The sequence below is a fragment of the Sylvia atricapilla genome, chromosome W (assembly GCF_009819655.1).
Source record: "Sylvia atricapilla isolate bSylAtr1 chromosome W, bSylAtr1.pri, whole genome shotgun sequence".
Classification (NCBI taxonomy): domain Eukaryota; kingdom Metazoa; phylum Chordata; class Aves; order Passeriformes; family Sylviidae; genus Sylvia; species Sylvia atricapilla.
The window spans coordinates 3164461-3188711 of NC_089173.1; the positions used below are offsets into that span (position 1 = coordinate 3164461).

The following is a 24251-nucleotide window of genomic DNA, read 5'->3' on the forward strand; positions in this document are numbered from 1 at the left end:
ATTAATAAAAAGAACTACATAGAGGAAGCTCCTTTTGACTTATTGATTCAGTGGAAACCTAGAATTGAACCCCATTATGGTGGTTAGCATGTATAATTTCCATAACACAGTAAAGGCAGTCAATTATTGCGAACACTTGTGTTATAAATGACAATATAATATTGGCTTTTGCATTTATGTATCAGCTTTTGCATGTTTTTGTTGATCACAAGTATTTTGATATGGTACAATTTATAATTCCTTTTAGCTGCTCCTTAGTATAATAAAATCAATCAGTTTATGTATGTACCGTATAGCCTATATAAATGATAGCATAATAAACAGATATTATAACATAGGCCTTAGTGAAATATGAAAATAGAGACTATGCAATGTTAAAATGCTTTGATGTAGCTAACTTAGAAAATGGTGTAAAACAATTATGTTGTTTCTCACATTTGTGGACTGGCCTCTCCAAGTGATAAGGTAACAGTGACAAAAAAAAGAGCACCAAAGAAGAATTTATTAACCCTTCTTATCAGGGAGTGTGAAACAACAGGATGGAACCATAAGAAGAAATTAAATATATTGACCTAATCTACAGGATGTCATGCAGACAAGTCAGTGGTTAAAACCAAAGAGTCCCTTGAACACAAAAAACTTACAAGAATGTTTGAATAATGTATAAACTCATTAATATGTATGTACCCCCAGTAATGTAACAGTACATTAGAGAACATTGTTTTAAGTTAACTGCGTGTTCTTTGGCCGATCGCCAAAAACGCCCCAGCGCTGGATAGTGTCCCTTTACCCCTTATTAAACTTTTAAAATTCTAAGGAGCGAACTTTGTTTTTCACACTTGGTTACAAGTAATTTGCACGTACTTGTTGGTTTATTTATGAAACTGGCAAACGTAGAGACTTTAAGTCTGGGAAAAAAAGACGGTGTTTAATCTTATCCTAATGATGAATTAAATCGCATTTTTCTTTCATGTTCAGAAAGCACTCGTGTTCCTCCCAGGGGCGGAACAAAGCCCCTCCCACAGCCAACCGTCCTGCCAGGCGCAATGGCCACCCGCCGGCGCTAGGACTCCCACCACAATTCAGGACCGGGACTGCGCGAAACAACCGTCGGAGCCACTAGTTCCCCACCCCGCGTGGATACTACCTGCTCCCCTGCGGATATAGGTAGCGACATGGAGGCAAGCTGTAACAGTTCTGCCTGCTTTATCTCGGCCAAGGTCAGGATGAAAGACAAAGGAAACGTAGAATCGAGTTCAGTCTTGGTTGTTTATTATATCTTATCTATTTACAGTATTTACAGCATGAGCTCAAACTTGCCAGTTAGAGAAACAAGACAAAATGGAGAGCTTCTAACTTTTACCAAAGCTATTTAAGAGATAGTTACCCAATAGCAAAGTGACACCTATATTAATTATGCTTTTGACCAAATAGTGACTATTTGAGGTTCGCAATACAGACGTCTTTCACCCAATAAGAAAAAGCCACCCAAATCTGTGAAGAAGACGGAAGAAGGTTAAGAAGAACTCAGACAACACTCTGAATCCTCCATCTTGGCCCATACACAGTACTATATACCAAAACCCCAAACTTAAGTTTTCACCCTGTGCGATGACACAACACCACTGTAACTACACACCCACAACCCCTGTGCTATCACACAATTTCAGAAGCCTGTTCCAAGGCCTCAAGTCAAATGCGGTGCCTGCCTGAGGGTCAGCACCCCTCAGCTCAGAAAACCTGAAATTTTCAGCCTCCAGGGTTCCAACAGCAAGCCAATCCTAGGGGAAAGTAGCCCCCCTGCCGCCTCCCCCCACCGTTCCCAGGCCAAACTCGGCCGGTTGCGGCGCCTCAGGGCGGCGTCACCCATCCCCAACGACTGCTCCCCACCCGCAGCCATACGGTGCTAACACATACACAAATTCCAGACTACAATTCTCAGAATGCTCCAAGTGGTCGAACCACACCCCGCGCTACCTGCGCACCCTGTCATGTGAAAGGCGACCCTACCGTCACTTCCGCACGCTGTGCAGGCCGGGAATGCGAGTAGCGATTGGTCGGCGCCTGCCCCGCTTTTCAACGTGCAGGGGAGCAGGAAGCGGTAACGCCAGAGCGAGCGCGACAGGGTGAGGGGCTCCTCACGGTGAGTTACCCACCAGAACTGCCTCCAGAGCTTGACCAGGCCGGGAATTGAAAAGGAATCGATTTAATGCGCCCTTTGATGACGTAATAACGACTAATGAGGTGGCGGTGTGCTAAACGCATGGTTCGGGCCGGCACTGTTTGGGTCCCTTCCTCAGGGGCGCCCTTGTGAGATACATGCGCCTGTCGGCGGTTGCGCACACCTCTCTCGGAATATCCGTGCCCGTGTCCGGCAGGCACTTAGCGCTGATTAGGCCCTCTGGTAGTTTCTGAGACTCGGCGGATGCACATTTGCTTCTCCGCCTGAGGCGGGCTCTGCTGCCGCCTTACGATTGGCGGGATTCGCGCAGACTACTGTCAGCGCCCGCCAGTGGAGCTGTGGCTGTCCGCGGGGCTGTGAGGGGCTTTGACAGGGCTGGGCCTCGGCCTCGCTTTCGAGAGCTCCGCGCAGACTCGGGCCGGCGGGAACTACAAGGGGTTTTGGCGGCAGGTCGCAGTTCCGCCTCTCAGATGCTGTGGACAACGTGAGGCCTCTTCTGCCTCTTGGAAGTGCGACACCCCAATGTATGCCCTGCCCTGCTTGTTAGGGCATAGGTGCCTTGGTCGCCTCTGTCTTAGCGATAGCGAGGCCTTGTATGTAATTGAGAGGGAACTGATGGGCTGGCTCGTGTCCTTGCTCTGTGGTTGCTATCTTTGAAGAAAAATAAATTGAAAAGTGCACAAGAAATTCTCATGTCTGTGTTATTTTGAAGCAACTACTGCTGTTACCCACCAAACACCCCTCATTCTCCTTTCCTGATGTGGCTACAATGAGATGGCAGGGGTTTGGCCAGTGCTCAGTCTGCTGTTCTGTGTTGTCTGCTTTGCCTATCTGCATTTGTGTACAATACATATAGACAAAACAAATATCTTTTGCCTGAAATAAGAGGAGTTCCTGTTGAAGTCCAGGAGTTTGGAAGTAATAAGATGGCTTCATTGAGGTAGATTTTTAAGAAAAATAATCCAATTGTGTGCATATTGTGAGATGCATCTAATGTCAAAAGTTAATAAGGTTAAGTCAGTAGTCAACTGGGTCTACTGAAAAATCCAGATAAATAACTGAATTAATCCAGTTTTCATCACTCATAAATGAGCCTGCATGTGACAACTTGGATCACTTCTGTCTTCCTTCCTTAGCATCTTGTTTTTTCTCTGAGGACTGCATTTCACTTCTTGCTCCAAAGTAGTCATACTCTCATTGAACATATGCTGTTCTGTTGTGCTTTCTTCTGCAATACCACTGAGTTTGAAATGAGAAGATTCAATGAATGCTGCAACCGTATTTAGATGGGTGATAAATTCACTTTTTTTATCAGTCTTGTGTTAATTCAGGACAATAAATTATCATAAGTTGTTTTTTTTATTTGTGATTTTTAGTGTTCATATAGACTGAAACTAAAATTTCTTCGATTGGGGGGCTTGCTCTGTTATTTTGGGGATGTAAGATCTCCCTATAAACACAATTTGGAAGTAAATTCTGGATAGGTAGAAATAAGATTTGAGGTTGAAATTTTGGTTTAACTTTTAGGGAATTACACTTTTAACTGCAAGTAATCTATCAATGTACAATATATCAAAAGTGGGCAAGAAAAATTAAACAGTGAAGTAAATGGCTGACAACTTTCTACATGAAACTTTATGGAATGATGGATAGAAGAAAGATGCTGATTATGTCTTAGACCCATCATTACAGATGAGGGGAAGGCAGCAGCGTTCTTTTCCTTCAACCTCACTTTCTCTCTTGCCCTCACAAGATCCTATGTGTTTCAGTATCTGCTTGGAAAAGCAGTGATAGCAGATAAAACTAGACTTCCATAAGCAGTTCCTTCTGCTCTTTTCCATCTCTTGGCAAATGATTTCTCTGTGGGACAGTTTTTCTGAGATGCAAGAAAGAATGTGTTTTGTGGCAAAAATAGGAATTCCACAATTTCCTTTACCTGATGTCTGTTAGTTATAAGACAATAACTTTGCTTTTATCATAACCAGGTAATTCTTCTTCAGTATGTTTTTGTTGGAAGCAAGGTAGAATTTACACATCTGCACAGGGGTGTTAGCAAGCATGGTGGCATCGGCTCAGGACTTTTCAATTTCAATCACATACAAAAAATCTGCACAAGTTAGGGAATATTTGCTGTCTAGTTTCTTGTAGCACTCTAAAGAAAACTGCTTCTTAGCTGCGCCTTAATTTTCCATTTCTATATACAATGTTTGGTTTGATAGTAGCAGCTCTCCTAACTTTCTTCCTTTTGTCCATACTATGTACAAAAATAAAGGAATTTGAGACATACCCTTCACTATAAGTCATTCAAGCCTAATGACCATCTTCTCTCAGAAACCATGTGTTCTTCAGAGTGAGACTATGACAAGAAACAAAGTTTCTGTATTAATGTGACTTTGAAATGTCTTTGCTTTTTCTGTGTCATTCTCAGTGTGAGCCATGTGAATGTGGAAGTTGAAGATGAGTGCTGCTGCACAGATGTAAAGTAATTTTGCCCAGAGTTAATTTGTAAAATGCTTTCATTGAAGCATTTGAACTCTCTCCAGAGATTCTTTTGCATCAGCAGCATACCCTCTGTGTCTGTGTCTCATCCGCAGGCATAGACTTCTGCTAGTTTTTCAAGTTGGAGGATCTCTGCAACTCCCACCTCCAGCTGTGTTTGTTGTATAAATAAGAGAGGAAGACCCATGAGATTACAAGCCTATATGTCTCTTAAAAGTTGGCAAAGAATATTTCACCTTGTAAGGGGAGAAGTGTAAGAAGACTGGGTGAATAAGAAGCTCTTTGCTCCTGGGTGTGACAACACATTAAATGGCAACTCCTGTGTACCCAGAAGTTGAAAAGTGCTGTTTTATTACATCTTGCATTTACTAGATACAAACATTTACTAGATACAAAATGTGACTTAATTATGAAAAATTTTAGAACCATTCTTTCACAAAGAGGATTGGTAGAATTGCATGAAGTAACTATAAAGATTGACATTATGTTGCCAAGATGGAGAACAGTTAGCTGTGGAGATGTTACACCCCTGCAGTATTTGCTTTGAGGGAGGTGGGTCCTTGCTGAATTTGTAGAATAACGAAATGCATTTACCAACTTTGACTGTTTCTTCATGCTGTCTCGGTTTGAGACAAGTTAGGAGGAAACATTCTGAAATTGTCTCCTCTGAAGAAGGCAGGTCTTGGCACTCCCTCCCCCCACTGAAAGGAATTTCTTAGAGGAAAGTGAAAAAAACTCTTTATAAACTGCGTATAATTAGGCCATACTTCATTAACCCTCATATTTCCTACCTGACAGCTAAAATCAGGTAAACCTGTTACCAAGACAGTTTGATGTTTCCATTGGTTTTGTAGTCTCTGAAAAGTGCTAGTTCATGTCTGTATGATAAGCTGACTGTGCATAGTCTTTCTAAATGGCACAGTATTCTTACTGTTCTACTGCATCTTTTGCAGACTAATCCTTTTGTCATGGAAGCCGAAGAAATTATGGAATGTATCCAGGAATTCCCTGACCACTATAAAGTTATTTTGGATAGACTGAATGAACAACGTGAGCAGGACCAGTTTACAGATATAACACTGATTGTTGATGGTATGTATACACCTGAGAACCAGTTGGTACCCTGAGAATTCTGAGAGCTATGCTGGGAAGCTGTTGGGTTTGTCACAGGTCAACTGTCAAACTGGGCTGCTAACATTCTTGGCTCTGTATTTGTTTGTGAGTTGCTTGCAGAGTTTCAGTTATTAATCTTGGGCTGAACAGTCTCCAGCAGAGATTAATAATTTTGTTTCTGCTTTTTATAGAATCCCAGAATAGCCTGTGCTGAAAGGGACCTTAAAGCTCATCTGGTTCTAACCCCCTGCCATGGGCAGGGACACCTTCCATTAGACCAGGTTGCTTCAAGCCCCATTCAACCTGGCCTTGAACACTTCAGGGATGGGGCAACCACAGCTTCTCTGGTCAACCTGTGCCAGGGCCTCACCACCCTCACAGGGAAGAATTTCTTCCTAACATCTAATCTAAATCCTAGATCTAAATCTCTAATCTCTTGGATTGAAACCATTCCCATTTGTTCTACCACTATCTGCCCATGTAAAAAGTCACTCTTTTTTTTTAAGCCCCCTTTAGGCACTGGAAGGTGCTCTAAGGTCTCCTCAAAGCATTTTCTTTTCCAGGCTGAACAGCTCCAACTCTCTCTGCCTGTCTTCAAAGGAGAGGTGTTTCAGCCTGTAAGCATCTTTGTGGCCTCCTCTAGACCTGCTATAACAAGCCCATATTTTTCTTGTGCTGAGGACTCCAGACCTGGATGCAGTGCTCCAGGTGGGGTTTTATGAGAGCAGAGTAGAGGGGGAGAGTAGGGAGCCCCTTCTGAACAAGGGGCTGAATGTGTACAAATATTGGTTGATTATTTAAAAAGAAAAAAAAAAAAAAAAAAAAAAAAAAAAAAAAAAAAAACAACTTGAAATAAGGTCACCTTCTTGCTTCTTGTGTATCTGCCTACTATTTTAATCTATAGTTAAAATAGGGTAGAACAACTCATTTATATTTTTCCACATGTTCTAAAGACATAAGTATTATTTTAAAAGGAAGATGGAGATGCAAATGATTATTATCTCATTAGAAAAGGTGGTATCTGATAGTTCACCTAAGATTGCTTCTTATCTTGAACATGTCTTAGAATGGATGAGCACTTCAGTGAAAATAGGCAGTGTCCACTAGGACAGACCTAGCTAAAGGAGTACCACCTGATCCTTAAAAGGATAGCAAGAATTCACTTGAAAGAAAAGGGACCTACAGAGCCTGGATTAGAAAAAAAGTAAGCAAATGAAGAAAAAAATTATTTTTTCAAATCACCATAGTTTCAATGACAACACTTGCACAAAACTTACCCTGAATGTTTGTTCCTGGTCTAGTATTACCAAATCCATGTGTTGAGCTCAAAACTGTTTTCTTGTGCAGCTGTGTAGTTCTAATACATGTTGGTTCTCTTACCTCTGTCCTGCGGAGCCTTCTGGATGTTCATGCCTGCACCAGGGAGAAGGCAACACCGTGATGGGAATACACAGTCTGGCAAACAGGAAGAACAGAGCTAAACCAATTTTGTTCTGCAGGGATCTTTATGCTGGCAGAAAAGATGATTAAATACATCCATATGTAAAAGCAGCAAAATCCAAGGAGAGCATTGTGTTGATTTGGCACGGCGTAATTTTTGGTAGCGGAGGAGGGCCACAGAAGTAGCTTCTGTGAGAAGCTGCTAGAAGCTTCCACCATGTCTAACAAAGCCAATCTGATGACTGTGAAGATGGCCATGCTGCTGGCCCAATTAGAGAGGTTGGTAATGCCTCTGTGATGACATATTTGCCAAGAAAATCAAAACAGCACACAACAGTTTTTCCAGGGCTGGTGAGGCGCTGCAGCCGCTGCCATCTTGGTGCAGCCTGCAGTGAGCCTTGCCTGCCTGGCTGCCCCTAGCTAGCCGCACTGTGGGCAGAAGGGCGGGGTGGTGGTGGTGGCTTCTCCTTCCTGGCACCCTGCATGAAGGGAGGCATTAAATAGTGCCAGCGCCATGGCACCCGCCACTGCTCGTGCAGTGGCAGTGGGGCCGCCTGGCCGCAAACATGGCAAGTAACTCCCTGGTGTGGAACCTAAATGAGATCAACCTTTTGGTGCTGCAGGATCCTGCAGGAATCTTTGAACTGGTGGAACTTGTTGGCAATGGTACTGATGGACAGCAGTTTTTCTTCTAGTCAAAGAGGAGGAAGTGAGGACATGTGAGGGAAAGCAACATGGCACCACCAAGGTCAGTGGAAAAAGAGAGGGAGGAGGTGCTCCAAGCACCGGAGCTGAGATTCGTCTGCAGGCCATGGTGAGGACTATGGTAAAGTAAGCTGTCCCCCTGCAGCCCATGAAGTCCACAGGGGATGCAGAGATCCATTCTCAGCCTATGAAAGAAGTACTCATGCCAGAGTGGGTGGATGCTGGAGAAAGCTGTGGTCTAGTGGGAGACCTGAATAGAGAGAGAGGGCCTGTGCTTCCAGAGACAGAGAGAGGGCCCTTGCTTCCAAACTAGAGCAGCCTATCCTTGGAGGACTGAACCCTGTGGACAAGTGACCCATGCTGCAGCAGTTTCACAAAGACTGTTTGCCCATGGCAGGCACTCACATTGCAGCAATTTTGGCAGGACTGCTGCTCATGCAATTGGAGCCATGCTGGAGAAGTTCACGGAGATCTGTCTCCTGTGGGAGGAACCCCATGGCATATCAGAGAAAAGACTCCTCTCCCTGAGCGAACAGAAAAAGATCTTGGGTGATGGACTGACCAAAACCCCCACACCTGGTCTCCCTGCACTGTTGATGGGAAAGAGGGAGGGGCTGGGAGGGAAAAAAAGGTGTTTCAAAGTCTTATTTTACTTTTCGTTATCCTCCTCCGACTCTGTTAATAATAAATTTACCTTATACCTTTAAATTTGAACCTGCTTTACCCTTGGAATGTTTTCTCCCAATCCTCATCTAGTCCCTCACTCACCCTCCCCTGCCACAGCTGAGCAGAAGAGAGAAAAAAATTAATGAGGGGTTCATGAGTTGAGATAAGGACCGGAAGAAAACCACTTCAAGAGCAAAACAGGGTCAGCTTAGAGGTACAAAGTGAATTTATTACTAACAGAATCAGAGGAGGATAATGAGAAGTAAAATAAGCCCTTTAAACACCTTTTTCCCCCCAGCCCCTTCCTCCTTCCCACCAACAGTGCAGGGAGACAGGGCATGGGGGTTTTTGAGTCAGTTCATCACAGACTTTCTCCCGCTGCTCCAGGAGAGGAGTCCTTCCCCTATGAGACCATGGGGTCCCTCCCATGGGAGACAGTTCTCCATGAACTTCTCCAGTGTGGGTCCACTCTCATGGGCAGCAGTCTTACTGCACCTGCTGCAATGTGAATTCCCCCCAACGGGCAAAAAGTCCTCCCAAAACTGCTGTGACGTGGGTCACTCTTTCCACAGGGTGCAGTCCTCCAAGGACAGGCTGCTCCAGCCTGGAAGCAAGGACCCTCTCTCTCTACCTGTCTTCCACTGGATCACAGCCTCCTCCAGGCATCCACATGCTCTGGCATGGGCACCTCCCTCATGGGCTGTGGGTGGATCTCTGCATCCTCCATGGACCCATGGGCTGCAGGGGGACAACCTGCTTCACCACGGTCTTCACCATGGCCTGCAGAGGAATCTTAGCCCTCCTTCTCCACTGACCTTGGTGTCACCAAGTTGTTTTCCTTCACGTTCTCACCTCTTCCTCTTTGACTAGAAGAAAAATTGTGTGACTTTGTTTTGTTTTTCTTCTTAAATATGTCATCACTGAGGCATTACCAACCTCTCTTATTGGCCCAGTTTTGGCCAGCAGCATGTCCATCTTCAGAGCCATCAGCCATTGGCTCTGCTGGACATGGTGGAAGCTTCCAGCAGCTTCCCACAGGAGCCACTTCTGTGGCCCCCCTGCTACCAAAAACCAGGCTGTGCAAAAACAGTACATCATCTCAAATCACAAGCGCTTCATTAATTTTTTTCCCCCTCCTCTGCCCAACTGAGAGCAAGAGAAGATGAGCAAACAGCTTTTGTGGGTGCCTGGCATTTGGCCAGTGTCAAACCACAACAAGGTTGTATAAAATCTGAGAGCTGAGCCCAAGACACACAGGAAAAAGTTTGAACAGGAATTTCCCACAACTTAAATATTTGAAAAGAGAAACACTCTTGAGTGAGTCCTTCAGCTGATTGAATTGTAGAGCTTCAACAAGGTCACTGATGTCAGCAAGGATCTGCATAAGATGGGACAGGCAAGCTGCAGTGGTATGACATGTTACAAGGAGACATGCTAAGTGACTATGTGCTGCTGGACTAGATTTGTAGACTGGATGATTCTGCAGGTGTTCTCTTCTCTGCATCTGCACTTATTCTGCACCGTGAGTAAAGAAGGTGTTATCCTAAACCAAATTTTTTGTCTCTCTGTAGGTCACCATTTCAAAGCTCATAAGGCTGTTCTTGCTGCCTGTAGCCAGTTCTTCTACAAATTCTTCCAAGATTTCACTCAGGAACCCTTGGTGGAGATTGAAGGTAGTCTGATTCATACAAATTAAAACCTTCTGTGTTGTGTGCCCATGCTCAAAATGAATGTATCCCTGGTGTGGGCTTAAATGCATGCTTGATCATATTGATTAGCTTTCTAGATATCAGCTCTTGAGTTGTGAGTTAATGTTGTGGTTTAACCCTGACTGGCAACTAAGCACCACAGAGCCAGGCTGGTTCATTTTTTACCAGTGGGATGGAGGGGAGAATCAGAAGTGTAAAAGTGAGAAAGAAACTCGTGGATTGAGATAAAACCAGTTTAATAATTAAAAATAAATAGTAATTTTGTAGAAATTATAAGTAAAAGAGAAAAGAAAAAGGAAAAAAAAAAAACAAGGAAGACAAGTGATGCAAATTAAAACAATTGCTTGCCACCAACTGACCAATGCCCAGCCAATCCCCTAGCAGTGGCCCCTCCACTTGCTTCCCACACACTTTATATACTGAGCATGTCATATGGTCTAGAATAGTCCTTTGGTCAGTTGCAGTCACCTGTCCTAGCTGTGTCTCCTACCAACTGCCCACACACCCCCAGCCCGCTTGCTGTCAGGGCAGTGTGAGAAGCAGAAAAAGCCTTGGCTCTGTCTAAGCACTGCTCAGCAGTAACTGAAACATCAGTGTTATCAACACTGTTTCAGCTCAGGAAGGACATCGACCTCTTGGAGCAAGTCCAGAGGAGGCCACCAAGATGATCAGAGGGCTGGAGCACCTCTGCTATGAGGAAAGGCTAGGAGAATTGGCATTGTTCAGTCTGGAGAAGAAAAGCTTCAGGGTGACCTAACTGGGGCCTTCTGGTACCTGAAGGGAGTCTATGGGAAAGATGGAGAGAGACCATTTACAAAGGTCTGGAGTGACAAAACAAGGAGGAATGGCTTCACACTGACAGACAGTAGTTTTTGATTAGATATTAGGAAAACATTCTTTACTGTGAGGATAATGAGACCCTGCTCAGGTTGCCCAGAGAAGTTGTGGCTTTTTCATGCCTGGAAGTGTTCAAGCCCAGGTTGGATGGGCTTGGAACTACCTGGTCTAGTAGAAGGTGTCCCTGCCCATGGCAGAGGGTTGAAACTAGATGATCTTTAAGGTCCCTTCCAACCCAAACCATTCTATGATTGAGTACAGATCCAAAACATAGCCCCATGCTATCTACTATGAAGAAATTTAAATCTGTACCAACCAAAACCAGTACAGGTAGCTATTGCCACTGGAAAAGATGTCCCCTGAAGAAAAATTTAAAAAAAAAAAAAAAAAAAAAAAACAACAAAAAAAACAAAAAAAAAAAAACCTTCCCTGGGATGCAAGAATAGGATAGATGTGAGCAATATCTTCCTGGTAGGTAAGAAGAAATTTCCTGGAGCAATGCAGCTTCTAATAACTTGCTGCTCAGAGATCTCTTGAGAGAGAGATCATATTTTTATGTTCAAATTTGAACTTTTTTATTTTATACAAGTAGATTTTTGTCCATTTTATCCTTCTTTTTATCTTTGTCATGGAATGACTGTAGTTGTTCCAGATTCACCTGTTTCTATAGTAGACTTATTCCAATGTGAGCCTTTCAAAGGTGGCATCTTCTTGAAACTGGCTATTGGAGCAGTGTGAGCAGGCAAGTGTAAAAGACAGAGGAATTGTTAAAAGAGGCTGGTTTTTTTGCTTGTAAACAGGTGTAAGTAACATGGCATTTCGTCACCTAATTGAGTTCACCTATACAGCAAAACTCATGGTCCAAGGTGAGGAAGAAGCAAATGATGTTTGGAAAGCAGCTGAGTATCTACAGATGTTAGAAGCTATCAAAGCACTTGAAATCAGGTAAACATATAAGCCTCTTACTTCCCAACACTGAAATGTAGAGTCTTAAGAATCCTTGTATGAGAGCTGCCAGTATTTTGCAGTGCTCTTCTTTATCCTGAAACCTCCTAAACTCATGTGGTATCGTATACTCTTCTACTATAATATATGGGTCAGAAGTATACAAGCTAAAAAAATGAATGTCACATTCTTTGGGCTAGAACTCAACAACAAGTGACATGGCTGGTAAAAGTTGCAGACATTGTAGGGCTGTGACTTTGTGATAACTAATACCAGGCTTCTATACTGACTGCCTGTACCTGACTGACAGCTGGCTGTACAGTGATGATATCTCTCAGGTAATTAGACCACATTAACAAGTTTGCACTGCTCTTTTGATTTCACGCAGCTTTCTGCTTTCAAGAGAATAGGCAGTGATTTTAAAGCTTCTTGTTGCAAATTTAGTCTCTCAAACTTCTTGAACAAATGTAGTTGTTATAATTGGTTTTATGTGGGATCAGTACTTAATCAAATGTTGCTGTAGCACCTTTTATCCAGTACAAGGAACTGCAATCCATTACAAAACTCCAACCTGAGAAAAGCAGGTGCCATTCCCATCATGCTGTTTTTCTTCCCCTTCCTTCTCTTTCACAAAGTGCTGTCATGTTCTCATTTCTTCTGTATGCTGTACTGTTCTTCTGTCATGAAGCAGGAGGAGGGGCAATAAATAACTCCCAGCATAAGGGTTATCTTTGCTTTCTCTTCTAGACATGCTGAAAGGTCTTTGTGTTCAAGCTAAGGAAAGACTGTTGTTTCTTCTTTATCTCCCCATAGACACACTAAGCTAAGGAGAGTGGCTCTGACACTGAGTTCCTCTAGTAGCCATGCAAACAAAACCTCCATGACATGGTACCCTGGAAACTTGGTTTTCAACATCAGTGGTTTTTTTTGTTTTTTAGAATCAAGTTATTCTGTTGATTGGTAGCAGAGCTCAATAACTATGCTGGGGTTTTTAAATAGAAAAGATAGGATTGTGCATTTCTAGTTCTACTCTCCAACCCCAACAATACCCTTTTTTGACATTATTGAGATTAAACATGGTATCACCAAAATAACTTTTTTTTTCATTTAGGGAAAAGCAGACCTTTGCTGTCTGTTTGAGAAATTTAAGACACTTGAAACTGAAAAACTGTGTTCTAATTGGTATCACTTTGAGTCTCTGTACACTGGTAGAGCTGTTTAACCAGGATTCAGATCAGTCCGTCAAGCTAAATTGTCTAGTCTGCAATTAATTCCCACTAATGTATAATGTTTGTTTGTTATGCAGCACTAGTAAATGCTGTAATTCTTGTGCTACAAGGAAATAAATGTTAACACACACATGTGTAAAACAGTCTATTCTTAGAATTATTTCCATTGTTCATAGATTTTTGGGTGGGTGTTTTTGGTTAGAAGAACAAACGAGTACCACTGTCAGTCTCAGTTTTCTCCTTCACAGTAGGAAGGGGACAAATTGCAATACAGTGCCTCTAGCTGAGCTTTGACTAAAAGGGGCAAGCATCAGAAACTTCAGCTAGAGGTTATTACAGAACTAACCATTTGTGTAATGCATCAGAGTTGCACAGCACATAATCTAGACTTGAAAGAAAAAACAATTAGCTGTTATTCCTTGAGGTACAGTGTATTGTATGTGTGTATCCTCATTCAGTTTCACACCTGAGCCACACAATGTACTCAAGGACAGTAGTCTCCTCTTTGCTGGGCAGATTATTATTTTTGTACATGGCCCTGGAGCTCCTTGCAGTAATGTACAAAGTAACTGTCACCTTCTAGGCATCAGAAATATGGCCTAGATGAAACTCTTAAGTTTAGCCGCTGTGTCTTCCTGTGTCTGAATATAATAAGGTGCAGTTTAAAAAGCTGTATCCTGCATTAGGTCATTAGCCACACATCTCTGCTGTACGACATACCGATACTGGAGAAAAACCTTATCACACCTATTATTAGAAAACCTGAAAGTGATAGGGAGTAGGTTACATAAAAGGATTTATCAGGCTGCAAAGGAAGGTAAAGGTACAAATTACTCTGATTACAGTCTGATTTGAGGGGAAGATAGCCACTCATCTTCAAAACTGATAATTAGTAGTTAAACCTCCAGCATGTAAGTGCTGTGAATAATCATGTGTGTGACTTGAAAGCATTGGCCCAGTGTCTAGGGGTGATTTTATGATGATGCTTTATTTCCTGTCTGCTTTATGCCCAGGAAACAACTGCTGTAGCTTTAAGATGGACCCGGGGCGTGGGGCGGGGAGCCTGGGGCTCCTGCGCGGGCTCTGTTCAAGCTCTCACTCTCCGGCGTGGTTGGTGGCTACACCGATTGTTACTTCGTTGACTTGTTTGCTGGATTAATTTTCGCTAACTTAGGCGAGGAGCTTCTGGTTTTTTTTTTTTTTTTTCCTTGCCCTGGCCTGGAGTCTTTTCACTGGCAAATCCTTTCGGCAGAGTTTTTTTTTTTTTTGGGTTTTGTAGTTTTGGTTTTTTTCTCTTCTGCCTGGGGAGCCTGCGGGGCGGCTCCGGCCGGTCCGAACCCTGGAAAGACCGAGGCAGCAAAAGAAGGGACATCAAACTCCACCAACTTCGCCGTCTGCGAGACGACCCTCGCCAGAAATCCAACAGGTTCCCAGCTGCTTTGTGAACTCTCCTGCCCTGACAAAGACAAAAGGCAGTCGCCTTTTTTGCCTCTCAGCCACGTGGCAAGGTGGGGGTGGGGTGTAAAGTTCAATTTTCTTTTTTTTTTTTTTTTTTTTCCCTGTGCTTTGTAAGTATCTTGCCTTGTTAATAGATAGTTTAACCTTTTTTTCATTTTCATCCCCATCCCCTTGTATCTATTTCTCTCATTGGCAGAAGAAAAGGGAGTTATTGAAGCCCTTTCTCCTTAGAGAAAACCACTAATTTTAGAGCGTTTTTCTCCTAGAATTTGTCTCCAAACCGAGACACCCAGTCAGCTCTGTTCGTGTTTGAGATGGGATGCTATCTCTGACATCTTGGAGGAAGGGGGGTTTATATTTATGGTGCAAGGAAAAGAACAGAGCTGGGAACTGTGCTTAAGCCCAGATAAATTAAATTAAAATACTCTTTTCACATCCCAGTGGCTTTTTTCTTTTTTACTACAACTGTTAGCTGTGTGTTTTCCTGAAGTACAAAATGTTATAATAATCATTGTGCGAAGTCACAGCTGTAGTGTTTTGTAAGAAGCTGTAAGTGCTGCAAGCAATTTCATGCACTCCAGAGCTTGAGGTGAATAGTGTAGGAAGAACTTGAATCTTATTTCTGAGTAGGCAGGCCAAAGTACAGAATTTTGCATTTCTTATATAAACCTATGTCATTAGGCTAACTGGCCTTTTTTCTTGATAGGTGCTTTGTATCATTGAAGTGGACCCATTTAAAACACTTTAATAACCTTATGTTAAAGGCTCCTCAGCTTTAATTGTGCTGTTCTACAGCTCTAAGGAGTATAGATTAAGGACAAATTAACATCTGAAATGGGTGCAGGTTATGTGGTCACTCATCATTCAGCTTCTTTGAGAAACATCTAGCTAGTGTTTAATTCAGAAGCTCAGCATCAGGCAGCAAGTTTTATGTAAGTGCTTATGGATCTTAACTATGTTTATGTAAATGTTTTGCAGGAACAAAGAAAATTCATCACCCTTAGAATCAAATCAAAGGCAAGGTAAAAATAAAGCAAAAAAGAGGAAGATTGCTGAAACGTCTAATGTTATCACAGAAACACTGCCATCTGCAGAATCAGAGCCTGTTGAAATTGAGGTTGAGATTGCTGAAGGGACGATTGAAGTGGAAGATGGCAGCATTGAAACACTTGAAGTAGCTTCTGCAGAGCAATCTATAAAGTACATACATACAACAGGTACATCAGATGAATCTGCTTTAGCTCTTTTGGCAGATATCACCAGTAAGTATCGTCAAGGAGAGACAAAATGCCAGATTCAAGAAGAAGGTGGTAGTACAACTGATCCCTCATGCAAACAGGTAGAAGATATTGAAATTGTGGAACTTCAACTGTTGCATGTGAAGAATTTATTCCACTGTGAAAAATGTAACCGTTCATTTAAATTGTTTTACCATTTTAAGGAACACATGAAAACACACTCTGCTGAGAGTTACAAGTGTGACACATGCAATAAAAGCTACCTACGAGAGAGTGCTTTGAAACAACACCTCACCTGTCACCACCTTGATGAAGGGGGTGCTAGCAAGAAGCAAAGACCTGGCAAGAAAATACACATATGCCAATACTGTGATAAGCAGTTTGATCACTTTGGGCATTTTAAAGAGCATCTCCGAAAGCACACAGGTAAGAACACTGATATGGTCCTGTTCTTGTGGCTTTGGGTCTAGCATTTTGGGGTTTTGCATGCTTTGGGGAAATAGAAAGTATGCTGAAGAAAATACATGAGTCCTGAGTGCTAGAAATACTTGGCTTGTGGTTGCAACTAAAATACTGGTTTGGTTTTTAATTTTTTTGTTTGTTTTACATTGATAAAAACTTTGAGGGATTGATATGGTTAAAAATACATGCCTTAAACCAGAAAGCACTAATGAAGCTTTTCTTTTCAGTCTATTAAATCTTAAAATATTTCTTTCAAAATAATTTCTTAAAGCATGTTTTTTTTTTCTTGAAAAGTACCAAACTGAGGAGCTGCTCTTATTTTCACAATTCTATTAGTAAATGTTTCTGTTGAAATATGATCTAAACCATGAGCTTCTCAGTGGAATATACATTTTAAAGAGTTTCTTTTACTAACAGAACAAATGAGCAAATGCCTATTAATGCATTAGGCATAAAGTACCCCCTTGCTCTTGACATCTCATCTGATTTCATTTTCTTTGGTAATTAACGCAACAAAACATTTCTAGTGACTGTAGTAGACTTTTGTTACTGTAAAAACTGCCTCTGAAATCTGAACAGTATCTTTTGAGTGCAAAATTACTTGTGCTTCTTCTATATAATATGGGAGGTTAAGATGATATTTCTTCATGTCACTGAAAAGTCTGTACTATCTGAATAGGTACTGAGTATTATATAGATAGCTCTCTGAATGTAAAATATATGTTGTCCTGATCTTTTGGATGTTTTTGTTTAATATGTCAGTCATGAATCATCAGTAAGAATTTAATAGAGGGTAGCAGTCTTATTTCTTTAGTAGCTTGCTGTTGCAAAAGCCTTTTAATTGGAACTTCTTTGTATCTGCATATGACACTGCATCAAATCTACTCCAAATAGCCCCTTAAAAGTTGCATTTATGAAAACTCTTTGGCAAATCCTTCTTCCCTATGAAGCAGGGAGTATTTATCCATTATGATCAAGCCAAATGCAAGCTACCTAACAAAAGTCTTTTCAGAGAAAAGTTTGTGGAGGATTAACAGAATAAGCCAAATATAACAGTATATTTGTTGCTGTTGTGACAGAAGGATTTTAGGGATGAAGCAACTTAGCATATCACGAGAGGTGCAGAGTACTTTCTAAATATTTATTGATGCAAGTATCACACATGGAATCTAATTGCTTCCAGTTCCAGTGATATGCTTGAAGCAGCCAAATGCATCAGCATATGTCTGAAAACTCTGTAATTGAAGTAATTTGTATGCAGATTATACAAACTTCTTGAGCAAAATTCATCAAGGTCTTTGCTGTTCTTCATGAATGCAAAATATGTTTCACAGGAAGTGTACTTTGAATTGCAAATGAAATCTTCCATAGGAGTGAATAAATGGACTCTATTTACATACCACGAATAAATGATCCCAAGAAGTTCATTTGATAAATGCCTACCTTTGTGTTTCTGGGGAAGAAATAAAGAAAGAAACCCAAATGAAAAATCCCAACAACCTTACTATTTCTCTCTAAACCAAATTAAATAATGATATGGCAGCTTTATGGTTATGGGTGAATTCCCTGGTATTTCTTTACATACTGGGCAAATAGAAGTCACTGTGTTATTATCAATGCCTTTAGGTTAAAAAATATTTATTTTGGGCAGTCCCCGTCCGGTGGCTGCAGGATTATAAAGATCCAGCAAAATATTGGACTAAGATCACAATTTCTGTCCTGTGAGTTACTTATGATTGGCAAGTGAAATCTCACCTGTTCTCATAAACGGAAAAAAATTGTTAGATCAGTCCAAGAACCCTCCCTCTTTAGTCTTATCTAAGTGAGATTTTTTTAAACTCATAGTTTAATGACACCCAGAGGAAGAGAAGCTAGTTGTCACCTTTAGCAGAGGAGTTCAGTTCCCAGCTTGACAGTGTACTTCTCAAGCTAGAGGCAGGCTGATAAGCTCTCTGTTTTCTGTTGCTGCTGCTGAAGTCACAGCATTGATTTGCACTGTGCAAGAAGTCACACAATGTCTTTTTGGCCTTTGGATATTACCACTGTTTTCTTTGAATTGTCAGTTTCAGATACTTTGGGCAGAATACGAAGATTGTTGAAGAATTTGGGTAAAAATAGAATAAATCTGTCCTTAACTGGGCAGTGCCTTGCTTCAAGTAACTCTTTAAATGTGACCAGATCGCAGAGCAGGTAAAGGTTTGTGGTGTGAGTTTTGTTCTGTAATATTCATAGAATCATAGAATGGCCTGGATTGGAAGGGACCTTAAAGCTCATCTCATTCCAGCCCCTCCTGCCACGAGTGCCTTCCACTTGACCATGTTGTTCCAAGCCCTGTCCAACCTGGCCTTGAACACTTCCAGGAATGGGAAAGCCACAGCTTCTCTGGGAAACCTGTGCCAGGGCCTCACCCTCCTTGCAGTAAAGAGCTTTTCCTAGTGTCTAATCTAAACTTACTCCTTTTCAGTTTTAAACCATTTCCCCTTGTCCTCTCACTCCAGGCCCTTGAAAATAGTCTCTCTCCATCTTTCTTGTCAGCTTCCTTTAGGACCTGGAAGGTCACAATTAAGTCACGCTGGAGCCTCTCTTCTCCAGGCTGAATAATCCCAATTCCCTCAGCCTTTCATAGCAAAGTGTCTCAGTTTAAAAGATAGATGTCTGCCAAGGAAGATGGGAATCTTCCCAGAATGGAAAAGATGACCCCCTCCCTCCAAATTATCACTTAAAAATTACGGGGTTTCCAGGCAAAAATATGGGAACAGGAATAACAGTTCTTTACTGGCTAATACAATACAATACAATACAATACAATGCAATATAATATAATATAATGATATATTAAATATAAATTAATATAAAATAATATAATATAAATGGATATTATATATAAAACAGAACAAACAACAACAAAAGCAATAACAGAAGTTTTCCTGCCTGTTAAGTAATTTTTTCCCACTGGTGTAGTTACAACCACAACCGGCAGGGGGCACTGTTGGCTCCTAGCAGAGCAGACAGGCTGCAGTGACTCCCTGCGACTTTAGGGGACACTGACACGAGCTTGGCAACCTCTTCAGGTGGTGGGAGCTCAGGCAAAGAGGAGGACAGGAGATTGCTCCTTTTGCAAAGCTCATGGGCAGCAGTTGGTCCTGGTATCCCACTGGCAGCTGGCACACTCTGGAGAGGTGGGCATGGCTTGGTAGCAATGTCAGGCTACTGTGCAGAGAAGTGGCCTGGCAGGGGCAGCCCCAGTCCTGGTGGCCTCCCACACCTTGGCTCTGGATCTCCAAACGGCTGAAAAACAGGGAAAAAACGAGCAGGCTTGCAGTGTAGAAACTGTGGCAGATTGAAGTCCTGGAGTCTAACACAGGAGTAGCCACGGCCACCACACTGCAGACCAGGATCCGGTGGGACATGGTCCTGGTCCCAGGTGGCACCACATGCGCTGGCTCTGGGCTCCTGAACAACAGGAAAGCGGGAAAGCAAGCAGGCAGGCCCTGGTCACAGTGCCAGGAAAAAAACACAGGGCAACAGTATTTCAAGCCAGATGCACTTAGTGTGTCCCCATGCAGCCACCACCTCGATCCTGAACCAGAAGAGAGTGAGAGGGCCCCAGGCCCCACCCTGACCAGGTCCCAGGCCACGCTTACACCTCTCACGATATCCCCTGAGCTGTGGAAAACCTGGACAGCAAGGCTTTTAAAAATGCCTGCACAGAAACAGGGGCTCTCCTCACCCCCAGCCCCACACACATCCAGTCCCTTGCCTTAAAAGATACAGCAACCATTTTTTGGGCATAAAGCAGAGGATCAGGAAATATTCTATCATATAGTATATCATAACTCACTCCAAGACAGAAAGATGCTCCATCCCTCTGATCATCTTGGTGCCTCCTCTGGACTCGCTCTAACAGGTACATGTCCTTTCTGTGCTGGGGACCCCAGTTCTGGAGGCAGCACTGCAGATGGGGTCTCACCAGAGCAGAGGGGCAGAATCCCCTCCTCCCCACACTGTGGGATCAGCCCAGCACACAGGGGGTTTCTGGGTGCCAGTGCACATGGCCGGGGCATGTCCAGCCTCTCACCTACCAGTACCCTCAGGTCCTTCTCCACAGGGCTGCTCTTGATCTGTTCATCCCTCAGCCTGGATTGATCCTGGGGATTGTCCCAACCCAGGTGCAGCACCAGCACTTGATAATTTTAAACCTCATGAGATTCCCATGGGCCTCTTCTTGAGCTTGTCCAGGTCCCACTGGATGGCCCTGTCCTTCAGGTGTGTCACCTGCACCACTGAGTTTGGTGTAATCTGCAAACCTACTGAGGGTGCCCTCTACTCCTTTGTGTGTGTCATTAATGAAGAGTTTAAAAAACACTGTGTAGCGGGTTGACCCTGGCTGGGTGCCAGGTGCCCACTCAGTCTCCTATCACTCCCTTTCCCACTGAGATAGGGAAGAGGAGATGGAGAACAACCAGCAGGATGAGATAAGGCAGTTTTATTACAGTAAAAGAAAGAAATAAGCGGAGATCTGCATGCACATGGGCTAAAGATAAAAAAGGTCAGTCTCTGCTTTCCATCAGCAGCCATGTTCGGACACTTCCTGGGAAGCAGGGCTTCAGCACATGTAGTGGTTCCTCCGGAAGGCAAACATTGAAAACTCATGAATGCCCCCCTTCTTCCTCTCTCCCTTAGCTTATATATCCAAGCTGATGTCATATGGTATGGAATATCCCTTTGACCAATTTGAGTCAGCTGGCCTGGTTGTGTCCCTTCCCAGGATCTTGCCACTTCCATCCCCTTTGATGGAGGAAGGAATGTCAGAGGGGCAGCACTGCTCGGCGGTAGCCAAAGCACTGGTCTGTTATCAACACCCTTCCCGCTAGCAATGCAAAGCACAGCACTGTAAGGGCTGTGAACTTTACCTTGGTCAGACCCAATACAATCTCCACCCCTTATTCCAAACCATTTGCGTCATGCTTGGATCCCATATAATCTATATACTCTCATTACTAGGATCCTTAAACTATCTCTATACCAAACATACATTTTATTAACTACTATCCCCTGTCCTTTCACATCCCTCCAGGTGGTCTCCATTCCATCAGAATGTGGGGTCAGGACAGGAGAAATAGTACACTTGATGGTTCATGGTTGAGCACTGTGGGCATCCACCAGCTGGAATAGAGCACCACCACCATCCCTGTTGATCATTGCATTTTCTTGCTCCTCGCAAAATTCATTCTTCGTCAGTTCATGTCCCTCTTGCTACTTTACCTTCTGTAACATACAACTTATACTATAGGTTATTCTTACCCCAAGGTTAAATCTCCTTGAGACACACACCAAGTCTCCCCATCCTCCCACATCACTCACCAAGTACACCCAGGTCCTTAGGCAAAGACAATCCCACAAATAGGTTTGCCTTTTTCCATGGGGGAAGAAATCCACACTGACTTCCCCAGCCACTTCCCTATGTGTAGCAGGGACCTTGTCTCCTTCCACAGTGTCTAAGGGCTTAGTTTGGGCAGAATGAGGGTGGTTAGCAGATCCTCTAGTGTTGACTAGCCAAGCGGCTTCTGCTAAGTTTGCATCTCAGTGCTTTCATGTCCCATTGTATAATGCCCCTAACATAGTTTTCAGCAGCCCATTATATCTTTCAATCTTCCCAGGGGCCTGTGGATGATAGGGAATATGATATATCCACTGAATGCCATGTCTCTTTGCCCAGGAGTTTCTAAGATTATTTTAAAAATTAGTCTCATTGACCAAATTCTATCTGGGGTTCCATGTCGCCACAAAATGTGTCTTTCAAGACCTGAAATAGTGTTCTGGGCAGTGGCATGGTTTACTGGGTATGTTTCCAGCCAGCCAGTTGTGGCCTCTACCATGGTGAGGATATAACTCTTGCCTTGGTGTGTTCATGGCAATGGCCCAATGTAATCGATTTGCCAGGCTTCACCATACTGGAAACTCAGCCACCACCCTCCACTCCAAGGAGGCTTCACTCGTGTGGCTCACTTGATGGCAGCACATGTTTCACACTGATGGATAACCTGTGAAATAGCTTCCATGGTCAGGTCCACCCCTCCATCACAAGCCCATCTGTATGTTGCATCCCTTCCAAGATGCCCTGATGTTTCATGGGCCCATTGGGCTATAAATAGCTCGCCATTTCTTTCCCAATCTATGTCCGCATGAGCTATACCAATTTTGGTGGCCTTATCTACCCATTCATTGTTTTGATGCTCCTCAGTGGCATGACTCCTGGGTGCATGTGCATCTACATAATGTACTTTCAGAGTCATGTTTCCTATTCATGCAGCAATGTCCTGCCACAATGCAGCAGCCCAGATGGGTTTACCCCTGCACTGCCAATTGCTTTTCTTCTACTGCTGCAGCCATCCCCATAGGGCATTAGCCACCACTCAGGAGTTGGTATAGAAATAAAGTATGGGCCACTTTTCTCGCTCAGCAATCTCTAGGGCTAGCTGAATGGTTTTCACCTCTGCAAATTGACTTAATACACCTTTCCCTTCAGCAGCCTTAATGACTTGTCATGTGGGACTCCACACAGCAGCTTTCCACCTCCAGTGGTTTCCTATCACTCAGCAGGATCCATCAGTAAATAAAACATAACTTCTTTTGTTTTCTGGTAACTCGTTATATGGTGGTGCTTCTTGGGCATGAGTCACCTTCTCAGGCAATGCTCCAAAATCTCTGACTTCTGGCCAATCCAAAATCTCTTCTAGGATTCCTGGAAAATTGGGTTTTCCCATTCAGGCTTGTGTAATTAATGCTACCCATTTACTCCATGTAGCGCTGGTTGCATGATGTGTTGAGGTAATGTTTCCTTTGAACATCCAATGTAGGATGGGCAATCGCGGTGCCAAGAGGAGACATGCTTCTGTCCAAACAACTTCTGAGGTAGCTCAAACCCCCTCATAAACTGCTAGTATCTCTTTTTCAGTTTGAGTATAGTGGACTTCTGTTCTTCAATTACTCCAGCTCCAAAACCCTAATGGTCAACCTCAGGTTTCTCCTGCAGTCCTTTGCCAGAGGCTCCAGGTGAGGCCCTGCTCCCCAGCTTCAGTGGAGAGTATATTTTGCACAGCTGGTCCTGTCCAAACAGGCCCAAGAGCTACTGCACGAGCTATTTCCTGTCTGATCTGCTCAAAAGCTTGTTGTTGCTCAGTGCCCCACTCAAAGTGGTTCTTCTTCTGGGTCACTCAATAGAGGGGGCTCACAAGCTGACTGTAACCTGGAATGTGCATTCTCCAGAACCCCACAAGGCCCAGGAAAACTTGTGTTTCCTTCTTATTAGCTGGTGGAGACATAGTTGCAATTTTGTCAACCACCTCTGTAGGTACATGGCAGCATCCATCCTGCCATTTTATTCCCAAGAGTTGCATCTCCTGTGCAGGTCCCTTTACCTTACTTTGTTTTATGGCAAGGCCAGCTTTCAGAAGAATTTGGATTATTTTCTTTCCTTTCTCAAAAACAACTGCTATATTGCCCAACACAATGATATCGTCAATATATTGTAGGTGTTCTGGAGCTCCAGCCTGTTCCAGGGCAGTCTGGATCAGGCCATGGCAGATGGTGGGACTGTGTTTCCACCCCTGGGTCAGTCAGTTTCAGGTGTATTGGACACCCCTCTAGGTGAAAGCAAATTGTGGTCTGCACTCTGCCACCAGAGGGACTGAGAAAAATGCATTAGCGATGTCACTTGTGGCATACCATTTGGCTACTTTTGACTCCAGCTCATATTGGAGTTCCA

The 24251-nt window shown here is 43.2% G+C and overlaps 1 protein-coding gene across 4 annotated transcripts in view; it reads left to right on the forward strand.

Moving 5' to 3' along the window:
- The first annotated feature begins 2017 nt into the window (after positions 1 to 2017).
- LOC136373377 (zinc finger protein 131-like) overlaps positions 2018 to 24251 on the forward strand; it is a 33832-nt gene continuing 11598 nt past the window's right edge. The window contains exons 1-6 of one of the 4 annotated variants that reach the window (XM_066338287.1): positions 2018 to 2143; positions 5635 to 5773; positions 10177 to 10278; positions 11952 to 12096; positions 15762 to 16122; positions 16225 to 16447. In XM_066338287.1, coding sequence (XP_066194384.1) covers positions 5650 to 5773; positions 10177 to 10278; positions 11952 to 12096; positions 15762 to 16122; positions 16225 to 16447 — 955 coding nt within the window. In that variant the 5' untranslated portion in view covers positions 2018 to 2143; positions 5635 to 5649. Of the gene's footprint in view, positions 2144 to 5634; positions 5774 to 10176; positions 10279 to 11951; positions 12097 to 14383; positions 14834 to 15761; positions 16448 to 24251 lie in introns of those variants that run through there. The other 3 variants (XM_066338285.1, XM_066338286.1, XM_066338288.1) reach the window with 3 other exon arrangements.